Source organism: Ranitomeya variabilis, chromosome 1 (assembly GCF_051348905.1).
Source record: "Ranitomeya variabilis isolate aRanVar5 chromosome 1, aRanVar5.hap1, whole genome shotgun sequence".
Lineage (NCBI taxonomy): Eukaryota > Metazoa > Chordata > Amphibia > Anura > Dendrobatidae > Ranitomeya > Ranitomeya variabilis.
In genome coordinates this window covers 646,795,648-646,810,536 of record NC_135232.1, presented here as the reverse complement: position 1 = coordinate 646,810,536, position 14,889 = coordinate 646,795,648, and the positions used below count along the sequence as shown (strand labels likewise).

At 47.2% G+C, this 14,889-nt stretch overlaps 1 protein-coding gene across 8 annotated transcripts in view; it reads left to right on the top strand.

Annotated features, from left to right (window-relative positions):
- PCNX1 (pecanex 1) overlaps positions 1–14,889 on the top strand; it is a 118,443-nt gene that overhangs the window by 70,975 nt on the left and 32,579 nt on the right. For all 8 annotated transcript variants that reach the window (XM_077262177.1, XM_077262195.1, XM_077262186.1 and 5 more), the window contains 8 exons: positions 4,191–4,300; positions 4,846–4,951; positions 5,683–5,775; positions 5,863–6,013; positions 6,095–6,236; positions 12,722–12,899; positions 14,039–14,147; positions 14,536–14,665. In XM_077262177.1, the coding sequence (XP_077118292.1) occupies positions 4,191–4,300; positions 4,846–4,951; positions 5,683–5,775; positions 5,863–6,013; positions 6,095–6,236; positions 12,722–12,899; positions 14,039–14,147; positions 14,536–14,665 (1,019 nt within the window). The remainder of the gene's footprint in view (positions 1–4,190; positions 4,301–4,845; positions 4,952–5,682; positions 5,776–5,862; positions 6,014–6,094; positions 6,237–12,721; positions 12,900–14,038; positions 14,148–14,535; positions 14,666–14,889) is intronic.

The following is a 14,889-nucleotide window of genomic DNA, read 5'->3' as shown; positions in this document are numbered from 1 at the left end:
CGGGGGGAGCGCGGCCGGGTGTCAGCTGCCTATCGCAGCTGACATCTGGCACTATGTGCCAGGAGCGGTCACGGACCGCCCCCGGCACATTAACCCCCGGCACACCGCGATCAAACATGATCGCGGTGTGCCGGCGGTACAGGGAAGCATCAGGCTTCCCTGAGACCCCCGGAGCAACGCGATGTGATCGCGTTGCTGCGAGGGTCTCCTACCTCCTATCCCTGCAGGCCCCGGATCCAAAATGGCCGCGGGGCTGCATCCGGGTCCTGCAGGGATTACTTCAGGGTGCCGTGCAGGCTGCAGATGAAAGCTGCAGCCTGCACGGCTGTAAGTGAGATCGGTGATCTGACAGAGTGCTGTGCACACTGTCAGATCACCGATCTGTAATGTCCCCCCCTGGGACAAAGTAAAAAAGTAAAAAAAAAAAAAATTCCCACATGTGTAAAAAAAAAAAAAAAAAAAAAAAAACCTAAATAAAGAAAAAAAATATATATATTATTCCCATAAATACATTCCTTTATCTAAATAAAAAAAATCAAACAATAAAAGTACACATATTTAGTATCGCCGCATCCGTAACGACCCCACCTATAAAACTATATCACTAGTTAACCCCTTCTGTGAACACGTTAAAAAAAAAAAAAGAGGCTAAAAACAACGCTTTATTCTCATATCGCCAAACAAAAAGTAGAATAACACGCGATCAAAAAGACAGATATAAATAACCATGGTACCGCTGCAAACGTCATCTTGTCCCGCAAAAAACGAGCCGCCATACAGCATCATCAGCGAAAAAATAAAAAAGTTATAGTCCTCAGAATAAAGCGATGCCAAAACAATTATTTTTTCTATAAAATAGTTTTTATCGTATAAAAGCGCCAAAACATAAAAAAAATGATAGAAATGAGGTATCGCTGTAATCGTACTGACCCGAAGAATAAAACTGCTTTATCAATTTTACCAAACGCGGAACGGTATAAACGCCTCCCCCAAAAGAAATTCATGAATAGCTGGTTTTTGGTAATTCTGCCTCACAAAAATCGGAATAAAAAGCGATCAAAAAATCTCCCGTGCCCTAGCATGTCACCAATAAAAATGTCAACTCGTTCCGCAAAAAACAAGACCTCACATGACTCTGTGGACTCAAATATGGAAAAATTATAGCTCTCAAAATGTGGTAACGCAAAAAATATTTTTTGCAATAAAAAGCTTCTTTCAGTGTGTGACAGCTGCCAATCATAAAAATCCGCTAAAAAACCCGCTATAAAAGTAAATCAAACCCCCTTCATCACCCCCTTAGTTGGGGAAAAATAAAAAAATTTAAAAAATGTATTTATTTCCATTTTACCGTTAGGGTTAGGGTTGGGGCTAGGGCTAGGGTTAGGCTTAGGGTTGGGGCTAGGGTTGGGGCTAGGGTTAGGTTGGGGCTAGGGTTAGGGTTGGGGCTAGGGTTAGGGCTAGGGTTAGGGTTAAGGCTACAGTTAGGGTTGGGGCTAAAGTTAGGGTTGGGGCTAAAGTTAGGGTTAGGGTTTGGATTACATCTACGGTTGGGAATAGGGTTGGGATTAGGGTTAGGGGTGTGTCTGGGTTAGAGGTGTGGTTAGGGTTACCGTTGGGATTAGGGTTAGGGGTGTGTTTGGATTAGGGTTTCAGTTATAATTGGGGGGTTTCCACTGTTTAGGCACATCAGGGGCTCTCCAAACGCGACATGGCGTCCGATCTCAATTTCAGCCAATTCTGCGTTGAAAAAGTAAAACAGTGCTCCTTCCCTTCCGAGCTCTCCCGTGCACCCAAACAGGGGTTTACCCCAACATATGGGGTATCAGCTTACTCGGAACACATTGGAGAACAACTTTTGGGGTCCAATTTCTCCTGTTACCCTTGGGAAAATACAAAACTGGGGGCTAAAAAATAATTTTTTTTTTTATTTGCATGGCTCTGCGTTATAAACTGTAGTGAAACACTTGAGGGTTCAAAACTCTCACAACACATCTAGATGAGTTGCTTAGGGGGTCTACTTTCCAAAATGGTGTCACTTGTGTTTTTTTTTTTTACTGTTTAGGTACATTAGGGCTCTGCAAACGCAATGTGACGCCTGCAGACCATTAAATCTAAGTCTGCATTCAAAATGGCGCTCCTTCCCTTCCGAGCCCTCCCATGCGCCCAAACGGTGGTTCCCCTCCACATGTGGGGTATCAGCGTACTCAAGACAAATTGGACAACAATTTTTGCGGTCCAATTTCTCCTGTTACCCTTGGGAAAATACAAAACTGGGGGCTAAAAAATAATTTTTGTGAGAAAAAAGTTTGTTTTATTTTTACGGCTCTGCATTATAAACTTCTGTGAAGCAGTTGGTGGGTCAAAGTGCTCACTACACCTCTAGATAAGTTCCTTAGGGGGTCTACTTTCCAAAATGGTGTCACTTGTGGGGGGGTTTCAATGTTTAGGCACATTAGTGGCTCTCCAAACGCAACATGGCGTCCCACCTCAATTCCTGTCAATTTTGCATTGAAAAGTCAAACGGCGCTCCTTCCCTTCCGAGCTCTCCCATGCGCCCAAACAGTGGTTTACCCCCACATATGGGGTATCAGCGTACTCAGGACAAATTGTACAACAACTTTTGGGGTCCAATTTCTTCTCTTACCCTTGGGAAAATAAAAAATTGGGGGCGAAAAGCTCATTTTTGTGAAATATGATTTTTTATTTTTACGGTTCTGCATTATAAACTTCTGTGAAGCACTTGGTGGGTCAAAGTGCTCACTACACCTCTAGATAAGTTCCTTAGGGGGTCTACTTTCCAAAATGGTGTCACTTGTTGGGGGTTTCAATGTTTAGGCATATCAGGGGCTCTCCAAACGCAACATGGCGTCCCATCTCAATTCCAGTCAATTTTGCATTGAAAAGTCAAATGGCGCTCCTTCGCTTTCGAGCTCTGCCATGCGCCCAAACAGTGGTTTACCCCCACATATGGGGTATCGGCGTACTCAGGACAAATTGTACAACATCTTTTGGGGTCCATTTTCTCCTGTTACCCTTGGTAAAATAAAACAAATTGGAGCTGAAGTAAATTTTGTGTGAAAAAAAAGTTAAATGCTCATTTTTATTTAAACATTCCAAAAATTCCTGTGAAACACCTTAAGGGTTAATAAACTTCTTGAATGTGGTTTTGAGCACCTTGAGGGGTGCAGTTTTTAGAATGGTGTCACACTTGGGTATTTTCTATCATATAGACCCCTCAAAATGACTTCAAATGAGATGTGGTCCCTAAAAAAAAATGGTGTTGTGAAAATGAGAAATTTCTGGTCAACTTTTAACCCTTATAACTCCCTAACAAAAAAAAATTTTGGTTCCAAAATTGTGCTGATGTAAAGTAGACATGTGGGAAATGTTACTTATTATGTATTTTGTGTGACATATCACTGTGATTTAATTGCATAAAAATTCAAAGTTGGAAAATTGCAAAATTTTTAAAATTTTCGCCAAATTTCCATTTTTTTCACAAATAAACGCATGTAATATCAAAGAAATTTTACCACTATCATGAAGTACAATATGTCACGAGAAAACAGTGTCAGAATCACCAGGATCCGTTGAAGCGTTCCAGAGTTATAACCTCAAAGGGACAGTGGTCAGAATTGTAAAAATTGGTCCGGTCCATAACGTGCAAACCACCCTTGGGGGTGAAGGGGTTAAAATACCTATACTCGTCCACAGTACCGTTCCAGCACTGGCTGTCATGCGATTACTGCAGCCTATCAGCGCTGGCTTAATTCTATAAATTCTCCCCTGTGCCCTTCTCCCCATCAAAACATCCGGAGATGGTGAGAGAGCAGCCGCGGCTTTCACTTCTGTCACTTTACTGGGGGTAAGACAGGGATTCGGATTGGTTTGTTGTAGCGGTGGACTACCCCTTTATTAAATATAATGCAGCTGTCGTGCTTCAGATTTCTGTGCCTTGCCTGTTATTGTAACATTTTACTTATGGTAACTTTTGCTTTTTTGCCTTAATTTATCACTTCATATTGGGTATCTTTTTACTCTGCCTCTAAAACATGCTGGTACTTGCACATATTTTTCTGGTTACCTGTGTGGGTCTTAAGTGTCTAGTACAGGCAGCCACATTACACATATTTAGGCTGTGACATCACTAGCACAGAGAGGACTGTGACTACTGTTTTCTTCCTCTTCAGGATCCCTGGGACGCCCCGCATGTTCCTGTGTTGTTCTCCATCTTCTGTGGAGTGCTAGTGGCAGTTTCCTACCATCTCAGCAGACAGAGCAGCGATCCTTCTGTCCTCATGTAAGTTAATTAACATGACATTTGCAAAGGTTACGTGATCTTTCCCACTCTATGCGTGTACTCAGAAAACTATACCATACTATTAATATGAAATGCAAGAGAACAAGTATCTGGGGTAGTGTTGAAAATGATAAAAAGCTATATGGAAAGCAAAGTAAACCCAAAGATGACTTATGTGGGGGGAATGATGTATAGATATAGTGCTCACAGGTAAACGAGTAGCTAATTATTCTTCTACCAGTGGCAGCTGCTGATCATATGCAGTTGTCGCATGACGACTCCCTGCAGGCAATGCCAGCAATGGAACAGAGTTGCGCCACCAGTCAAGTAGCAGTTGTGTTTAATATATGCTATATAATTTTTTTTTTATATATTCTTTTTTTTTTTGTTTGTTTTTTTAAAGCACCCCAAGTTCATTGAGTAATCTTTAAAAAAATAAAAATAAATAATAAAATCGTCTACATGATTATTTGCTACGTTTGTTAGTTTCTACTTAGCATTCTTTCTTATTTCAATGTTGTATTCCTCTTGTTTTTGCTTTTTAGCTCTTTGGTGCAATCAAAACTCTTTCCAAACAATGAGGATAAAAATCCAGAGGACCCTCTGTCTGAGGTGAAAGACCCTCTTCCCGAGAAGCTTAGAAATTCTGTTGTAAGTAGATTTTATGTTTGACAAAGTTTTGCACTTCATGGTATAAATAAAAAGGGAACTAGTAACTGCTTATCGAAAAGGGAATCAACTCGGATGGACCTTTTTGGCTCCATCGTCCTCCACGCAGTTCTGTGATGTGTGGTAATCTGACAGCTGTAATTGCGTCTGCACTGGGCTGTCATTATATTTTAAAGCAATCCTGCACGCGATGTCAGCAGATTTTGCTATGTAATCTGAGAGCAGCATTATGTAGGCTCAGAGAGCCTGATTCCAGGTTGGGCTGTGTATTGCTGTTTCAATAAAATCAGTGTCTTATGAGCAGAAGATTATCACTACAGGACTAGGCGTCTCATGCCTTCTGCTCTATGTAACCCTGCCCACCACTGATTGGTAGCACAGTGTACAATGAAAGTAACCAATCAGTGCTTTGGGTGGAGTTATACACAGCTTAGCATTCTGAGCTCTGCTAGATCTACAGAAGAGAAAATTGTGTGATTGTATCAAAATAACAACAAACAGCCCAATAAGTGACACATCACTGAAATCAGTTTCAATCCATACGTCAAGCTGCTGTCTGATTACAAAACAAAAATCTGCTGACGGATTCCCTTTAATCACACACCTGTGGCTATGATTGACATATACTCTCCCCTTTACTTTTTTTATGTGCTTGCTAATTCTAAAGGTTTGCATTTTTTTATACTACTGTCTTTTGTCTTAATATTTCATAGAATGAACGTCTTCAGTCTGACTTGGTCGTCTGTGTGGTCATCGCGGTTCTCTATTTTGCCATTCACGTCAGCACTGTGTTTACAGCATTACAGGTACTTGTGTTTTGCCGCTTTTTGTGTAAATGTGATAAGCTCTATAGCTTGGGTCTCTGCTGACGCCTTTGTCTCGCTGTTTTGCAGCCCGTTCTGAGTTACGTTCTCTATGCAGTAGTCGGTTCAGTCGGTTTCCTCACTCACTACGTTTTACCACAAGTCCGCAAACAGCTCCCCTGGCACTGCTTCTCACACCCGCTGCTAAAAACAAAGGAATATTATCAGTTTGAAGTTCGAAGTAAGTGATTCAGGGGTTATAACATAGCCTACCGTCGCCGTGAAGGTTTCTGTGACATTTATCTTCCTTTTTTTTCCCAAGATGCTGCTCACATGATGTGGTTTGAAAAGGCTCACGTCTGGCTGCTCTTTGTGGAAAAGAATGTTATTTACCCACTTATAGTTCTCAATGAACTCAGCAATGGTGCCAAGGAGATCGGTAGCCCTAAGAAACTCGGTGCAGAGTGAGTATCTCTCATCATTTAAGGCGTATTCCCATCTCCAAGATCCTATCCCAATGTGTAGTAGGTGTAATAATAATAATAATATTAGCAAATACTTCCAATTATGTAGTATAGTTCTTCTGTTTAGATATGTCGCTTACTCCATGTGCAGGGCATTGCAGTAGCTTAGGTATCCATGGTTATGACCAGTCATTTTGTGACCGTTATTAGTGGTCATCACCATGAAGCTGCTACAATGCTTTGCACATGAAGTAAGTAACATAGCAAATCAGAGGAACTATACTACATTTCTAATTGGAGGTATCTACTAATATTATTACACCTACTACATATTGGGATAGGGTCTTGCAGATGGGAAGTTTTATGGCTTCAACCATAGTATCAAAAGTTTTCATATAAACCTGAAAAATGAGACCGTAACAAGAAGGTCAAAGTATTAACTAAGCTGCCCCTATAAAGCCTCTAACCCTCATGGGCCACGCACTTTTACCTGCTAAATTTTCTCTTTCTTTTAGGCTAGATTTGACTGGCAGTGAATCTGTATTATTTTACCTCTTCTATTACTTCCTGTACTTTATTATTATTTTCTCCTACGCCTCATTGGGGGACACAGGACCATGGGTGTTATGCTGCTGCCACTAGGAGGACACTAAGCAAACAGAAAAATTAACTCCTCCTCTGCAGTATACACCCCTTCACTGGCTACAATTTCCCAGTTCTTGCTTAGTGTCTGTAGGAGGCACTTGGGTCCATTTCTAGACCCCAATATTTTTATTTTAATTTTTATTTTAATTTTAATTTTCTGTAAATTTTTATTTTTTATTTAACGGAGTGAAGGGGGCGACGGATCCCTTTTTTATAGGGCCCGCTCTCCCCCGAACCAGCAACAGGCGAGCACGGCGAGTATACCTCCCCGTCCCTCTCCTGCGACGCTGGAGCACACCAATTTTACGGGGCGACGGTTCCCACTTGGTCCCGATCTCCCTTCCCCCCTGCTGCGGCGAGCACACAGAGTCCGCTCTGATGTACCTCTCCGGGGGCCCCACAGAAAAGGCCCACTATGGCGTTGCACAGGGATATTCCAAGGCCCTGCAACATCTTCAGAAGGCGAGCTGAAGAGGATCTGAATGTGAGGAAGTGCAGCGCTCAGCTGACAGGGGGACCGGCTACCGGAGGGCACTGTAAGTACACATCCCTCCTGCCCCCCGAAGCTCAGGGGGGCGCCGGCGTTACCTGCGGGAGTCCCTGGGGAGAGGCGCCGGCGGTCGGGGACCTGCGCTATCAGCGACGCTCGTTGCGGCCTCACCGCCGCACATCGCCGGGCAGGCCGAAAATTTAGTCCCCGGCTTTTCGGCCCGAGTAGGCCTCAGTGGGCAGGTACCTCCCACGGCCGCAAAACCCCGCCCCCCTTTTCGGCGCTTCTCGTCTGGGACGAGAGGCGCCCTGCTGTTCTCGGGGGCCATATTTCTTCCTCTCTGCAAGGTGGCACACGCTTCCACCTGCAGCCCAAGAACCGCCACGGCTCATTCCTTCCCGGGGACACAGACACAGGATCGTGGGTAAGCTGCTTCAAGAAAGCTTAACCCTTTCCCTGCACACTACCCCGCTCTGTCTCAAAAAGACACTATGTCTCAATCCAAGGAGACCAAAAAGGGTAACAAGAAGCACACAGTGTTTTTCACTGTTTGTGCCACTTGCAATACGGCGCTGCCCCGAGCTTACAGTAGCCCGCTGTGTGCGGATTGTGTCACAGCCTCTGTGCAGCCACCTCCCGCCGCCGCCGATATCACCGCCGAGGCCGCAGCCGTCGATCCTGTAGAGCCTAGTCCCCCGGAGTGGGCAGCTATTCTGTCGCGGTCCGTGGCTTCCCTGGTCAGGGCAATTGATTCCCTCCGGGGCCCCCCTCCAAGTCAGACCGCGGAAGATTCAGACGACGGTACGGATCCATCCTCCAGCAGGGGGCGTACCCTGTCACTTTCTACCCGGGGTTCTAGAAAACGGGTTCACGCTTCGTCCCCTGACCATAGGCCAGCGGGTCCTTCAGCGCCTGCAAGCTCTGTTTCCCGGTCCCCTTCCCCAAACCCAAACGACTCTGAATATGAGTCCGACAATTCCTACTTTCAGGAATCCTCTCCCTCCCAAGAGTCTCTCGACTCTCTCATCAAGGCAGTCAACCAGACTTTGAAGGTGACTGAGGACTCCGTATCCGCACCCGAACACGCGGTGTCATTCAAAAAGACTAAACGTGTTCAAAAGGTTTTTGTCACTCACCCTGAGTTTAAGGAGATTGTACAAAAACATAGAGACCGTCCAGATAAACGCTTCATAGGGCAAAAGTCCATCGAGGCCAAATATCCTTTTTCTCGGGAACTGATCAAGGACTGGCTGCAGTCCCCTTCAGTGGACCCGGCTGTGTCACATCTCGCGTCAAAAACCATCCTGTCTCTCTCGGACGGTTCCTCCGTTAAGAACCCCTCTGACCGCCAGATTGACTATCTGGCTCGCTCCGTCTTTGAGGCCACAGGAGCCTCTCTCTTCCCTTCCTTCGCTGCCTCTTGGGTGGCTAAGGCTATGGTCTCTTGGACCGAGACACTTTCCTCGACCATCCAAGTTAGTGACTTATCTCCAGAAGCCATCAATCTGGCTAACCAGATAGCCCAGGCCGGGGACTTCATGGTCAGCGCCTCAATAGACGCAGCTAATTGCGCCGCACAGGCAGCCGCCAATGCAATCTCCATCAGGAGAGCCCTGTGGCTCAGGGATTGGAGAGCAGATTCGGCTTCCAAGCGTTCTTTGACAGCCCTGCCTTACCAGGCTGGTCGGTTATTTGGAGAAAAACTAGACCAGATGATCTCGGATGCCACCGGAGGGAAAAGTAAATTTCTCCCCCAGCAAAAGCCTACCCGGCCTTTTCGGTACCAACAGCAACCTCCATTTCGGCCTTTTCGTCACAATGCCAACTGGTCTTCTACATCCTCTGCCTCCGCATCAGGACGCGGTTCGTGCGGTGGCCGAGGCGCCCAGGTCTCTTACAGACCAAACCGTAACTGGAAACCCAGACCGAGACCACACGGGTCTAAGGGATCCACATCCCATAGATCCTCTCAATGACTCCTTGCATCATCCGGAGGGCACCAACAAAGTAGGCGGACGCCTGCTCTTGTTCCGTCAAGCCTGGCTCTCAGTCGTTTCCGACGGATGGGTCAGGGAACTGGTGTCCACCGGATACAAAATAGAATTTTCCTCCCCTCCACCCATGCGTTTCTTCCAGTCTTGCCCTCAAAGGTCAAAGGCCACAGCGTTCCTCCAGGCAATACGGGCTCTACAAAAGGACGGGGTCATCATTCCGGTCCCCCTAGAACAAAGATTCAAGGGTTTCTATTCGAATCTATTCGTGGTCCCTAAAAAGGACGGATCGCTACGCCCGATCCTAGACCTCAAACTCCTAAACAAATTCGTCAAAATCCGACACTTCAGAATGGAATCCCTCCGTTCTGTGGTCGCGTCTATGGAAAAAGGAGAATTCCTGGCATCCATAGACATCAAGGATGCTTACCTGCACATACCAATCTTTCCTCCGCACCAACAGTTCCTCCGCTTCGCATTTCGCGAAGAACATTTCCAATTCATGGCCTTGCCCTTCGGTCTCGCCACCGCGCCCAGAGTCTTTACAAAGGTCATGGCGGCTGCCATGGCCATTCTTCATTCCAGGGGAGTTGTCGTACTGCCGTACCTGGACGACCTGCTGATAAAGGGTTCTTCTTACCTAGCCTGCGAGGAGTCCGTCGTTCTCACGGTGGATACTCTATCTCGCCTGGGTTGGAAGATAAACTTCCAAAAATCCTCTCTAGTTCCGGCACAACGGATCTCTTTTCTTGGGATGACACTGGACACTTCTCGCGGTCTGGTCATCCTCCCTCTAGACAAGGTCTTGGCCTTGCAGCGGGGAGCTCAGGGCCTTTCCCGCCCAGTCTCCCACTCCATTCGATTCAGCATGCGCGTTCTCGGGCAGATGGTAGCTGCCATGGAAGCGGTTCCATTCGCGCAATTTCATCTCCGTCCCCTACAACATGCGCTGCTCTCGGCATGGGACGGCAATCCGTTCTCCCTCGACCGCCGATTCCTCCTGTCCCCACGGGCCAGGAAGACCTTCAGGTGGTGGACGCTGAAGTCCTCTCTAGCCCAAGGAAGGTCTTTTCTCCCGGTGCAGTGGCTGGTGGTGACCACCGATGCCAGCCTCATAGGCTGGGGGGCGGTTTTCAACCATCACACAGCTCAGGGACGGTGGTCCACTCGAGAGTCCCGTCTTCCCATCAATCTCCTGGAAATACGAGCTATCAGACTAGCATTGTTCCAGTTTCACCACCTTCTGGCTGGTCACCCAGTCAGAATCCAGTCCGACAACGCCACGGCCGTGGCGTACATCAACCGCCAAGGGGGAACCCGCAGCAAGGCGGCTATGCTCGAGGTGTCCCACATTCTTCGTTGGGCCGAGTCCAACCATTCGCCCATCTCAGCGATCCACATTCCAGGTGTGGAGAATTGGGCGGCGGACTTCCTCAGCCGCCAGGGTCTCGCTTCCGGCGAGTGGTCCCTTCACCCGGAGGTTTTCCAGCAGATTTGTCATCGCTGGGGGACCCCGGATGTGGATCTCATGGCATCCAGAATGAACAACAAGGTTCCACAATTCTTTGCGCGGTCCCTCGACCCACGGGCCCTCGGAGTGGACGCCCTGGTCTTGCCTTGGCGCCAATTCCGCCTCCCGTACATTTTTCCCCCTCTTCCCCTGCTGCCGAGAGTCATCAGGAAGATCAGAGCAGAGGGGGTACCAGTGATCCTCGTCGCGCCGGATTGGCCGCGTCGGGCATGGTATGCGGAACTGGTTCAGCTGGTCGCCGACGCCCCCTGGCGTCTTCCAGATCGCGTGGATCTCCTTTCACAGGGCCCAATTTACCACCAGAACTCAGGGGCCCTGTCTTTGACGGCCTGGCCGTTGAATCCTGGATTCTAGGCCAAGCGGGTTTCTCCCCCAAGGTGTCTTCCACCATGATCAGGGCTCGGAAGTCCGTATCCATGCGCAGTTATCACCGTACCTGGCGAATTTTCTCCTCATGGTGCGACACACAGGGGCGATCTCCCCTTGTATTTTCTGTCCCTGCCATATTGGAGTTTCTCCAATCTGGCCTGGACTCGGGACTTGCTCTCAGTTCCCTCAAAGGTCAGGTTTCGGCATTGTCAGTGCTCTTCCAGCGAAAAATCGCCAATAGATTGCCGGTCAGGACTTTTTTCCAGGGAGTTTCCCGTGTAGCGCCTCCCTACAAAATGCCTTTGGATCCGTGGGATCTTAATTTGGTTCTCGGAGCTCTTCAAGAGTCTCCCTTTGAACCGCTATCTGACGTTTCCATGACCTTTCTTTCTTGGAAGGTAGTTTTCCTAGTGGCTATTACGTCCATCAGACGGGTCTCGGAGCTAGCGGCACTTTCCTGCCGCCCTCCGTTTCTAATTTTTCAGCCGGACAACGCAGTATTGAGAACCTCTCCCGCTTTTCTTCCCAAGGTCGTTTCTCCTTTCCACCTCAATGAGGAGATTGTTTTGCCTTCGTTCTGTCCGGCTCCAGTCCATCGCATTGAAAAGGCTCTGCACACTCTTGATGTGGTGAGGGCTCTTCGTCGGTACGTCTCGAGGACGGCTCCCTTCCGCACGTCGGATGTCCTGTTTGTACTTCCAGAAGGGTCCAGGAAGGGTTCTCCCGCTTCCAAAGCTACGCTAGCTAAGTGGATTCGATCAGCCATTCTAGAATCCTATCGTGTTCGGGGTGTGCCTATCCCGGCTGGGATCAAGGCCCATTCTACTCGGTCGGTGGGCGCCTCGTGGGCCATTCGGCACCAGGCGTCAGCACAGCAGGTCTGCAAGGCTGCGACATGGTCCAGTTTGCACACTTTCACCAAACATTACCACATTCATTCTCTCTCTTCTGCAGACGCCGCCCTTGGCAGGCGCATTCTGCAAGCGGCAGTTCCGTAGCCGTAAGTCAGTGGTACATGGGGTATTAGCATATTGCTCCCCACCCAGGGACTGCTTTGGTACATCCCATGGTCCTGTGTCCCCCAATGAGGCGTAGAAGAAAAGGAGATTTTTGTGTACTCACCGTAAAATCTTTTTCTCCGAGCCACTCATTGGGGGACACAGCACCCACCCTGTTAGCCTGTTTGGCTTGTTGTTACTTCTTTGGTTTTGACATAGGTTGTCATTGTTCATGCTCCTACTGCTTTACTACCGAACTGGGAAATTGTAGCCAGTGAAGGGGTGTATACTGCAGAGGAGGAGTTAATTTTTCTGTTTGCTTAGTGTCCTCCTAGTGGAAGCAGCATAACACCCATGGTCCTGTGTCCCCCAATGAGTGGCTCGGAGAAAAAGATTTTACGGTGAGTACACAAAAATCTCCTTTTCTGTAGCATTTGTCATGTCGGCGTTTCTTCCCGCAGGGTTGGTGCATTGTTGATCACCATTGCTGGAATGAAGCTGCTAAGGTCGTCTTACAGTAGCCCTACCTGTCAGTACGCCACATTCATCTTCACTGTACTCTTCTTCACATTCGATTATAAGGATTGCTCAGAGAAGCTCCTACTAGACTTGTTCTTCATGTCCATCCTCTTCAGCAAGGTACGTACGCCACCTTTACAATATCTGATCTCTTAGTCACTCCACCAAGCCATAGTTACATTAGCGGAGGATGATCATACCATTTTAAGAGCTATCCCCATCTTAGGAGTTGATAACTATGGGAAGGTGATAACTTGCTGACTTTTGTCCTAGCTTTTGGAACCCACCCAGATTTTGAGAACTTGTGTGTGCAAACCTCTGCTTCATGGCTGCCTCATAGACAATGAATAAAGTGGTGGTGCTCGTGCTTTATACCAAAGAGGCAATGTAGGCAATCCCTATTCTCGGATTGGTGGTGGTCCTAACATTCCCAATGCTAAGACCCCTTCAAGTGACAACTTGCTAAGATTAGAATAACCCTTTAATATTTTACTGGATTATTCTGTAAAATATGTTGTACCAAATTATAAATTCTCCCCATATAATTACACATTATTAATTAATACAATTACCACCTTACCTGATGGTGCTGATGATGTGCATCTCGGCTACATTTATTGAACAAGTAACTGAGATACCCAAGTAAAGCACATGGTCGTTTCCAGCAGTCTCATGGGAGCGAGTCCTCAAGTGTTTTTGACAAAAACTAACTTAAACTCTTTCAAAGTCAAGTGCGCAATTGGGAGTAGCACCAAAATGTTGTGACTCTTGGCATTTTTGCACCGGTTTCGAGCAGCCTCTGCTAAATGGGCAGGGCTGGGGAAGGGTGTAGGTTGCAGCCTCACTTGCCCGTCAAATTCATGGAAAGGGGTGGAATACATTACTCCATAATTGTTACTCTAGTCCCTGATTGGTGTAATATTTTTGGGAGCACAACACTGATGACCTGTACCGAATTCATTAACTGGCATGTGCCGGTTAATGAATTTAGAGCGTTATATTTTTGCATGCTGCACATTAATGCTGGCAAACAAAATGCTGGTCTGTAATGTAATGAATGACCAGAGATGAGGTGCACATGCCCTACATCTACTTTGTTCACTCTGTGCTTTGCAGTTCCCCGTTCTTGAGATTATTTGGTGGGGCCCCAAATGATCAGTAAGCTATCAATGGTTAGGGAGGGGTAGCTTACAATTTGGTACAAAAGCAGCATAGATGGTAATGATGAAGGAATATAATGGCTCTTCCTTGTGTTTCAGCTTTGGGAGCTGTTTTACAAGTTGCGCTTTGTCTACACATACATCGCTCCGTGGCAGATTACGTGGGGATCAGCTTTCCATGCCTTCGCCCAACCGTTTGCCGTACCTCGTATCCTTTATGAATTTAACAGTTCTTAAAACATTCCTTTTTCTCCATCGGCACATTGGGGGACACAGACCGTGGGTGTATGCTACTGCCACTAGGAGGCTGACACTATGCACAAAAAAAGGCAGCTCCTCCCCTGCAGTGTACACCCCACCGACTGGCACTAGGTTAATCAGTTTAGCTTAGTGTCAGTAGGAGGTGGACGCGGGTCTTTCACTAGACCCATATCTTCCTCAGTGTGCAGAACGGCAATCTTGGAGGCTTACTGGGTCAAGAACAGAGTGCCTCCTCCTGGGCTCACTCTACCCGGGCGGTGGGCGCCTCCACACGTCTGTGTCTTCTATGGGGCTCCATATCGATTTAAGGTTGATTCCTTAGCTCACTTTTTCAGATTCTGCCATGCTCTTTGTCCAGGCACTTGTGTCTGCTTTATTCTCTACCCCTTTGAACCCTTTCCTTGGGAGTGCAATATTTATCACTTCATATGTGCGGCCCGTAAAGTTCTGGGAAAGAGACTACAAGTGAGTGGAAAACAACGTATTTTGCTCCATTACATATTTGTGCCATTATTTCACTTTATGTCCGTCCAGTGTTAGTTACATTTCCGACTGTGATGACAACTTACCGGCGCAAAACTATTGCGTTGCTGGGCCATTGATGGGCTTTGACCCCGGGGCCGCACTCTGTAAATGCTGATTCAAACAGATAGACAACGGCATTTAATAGGATAACCGCCGCGGGCATC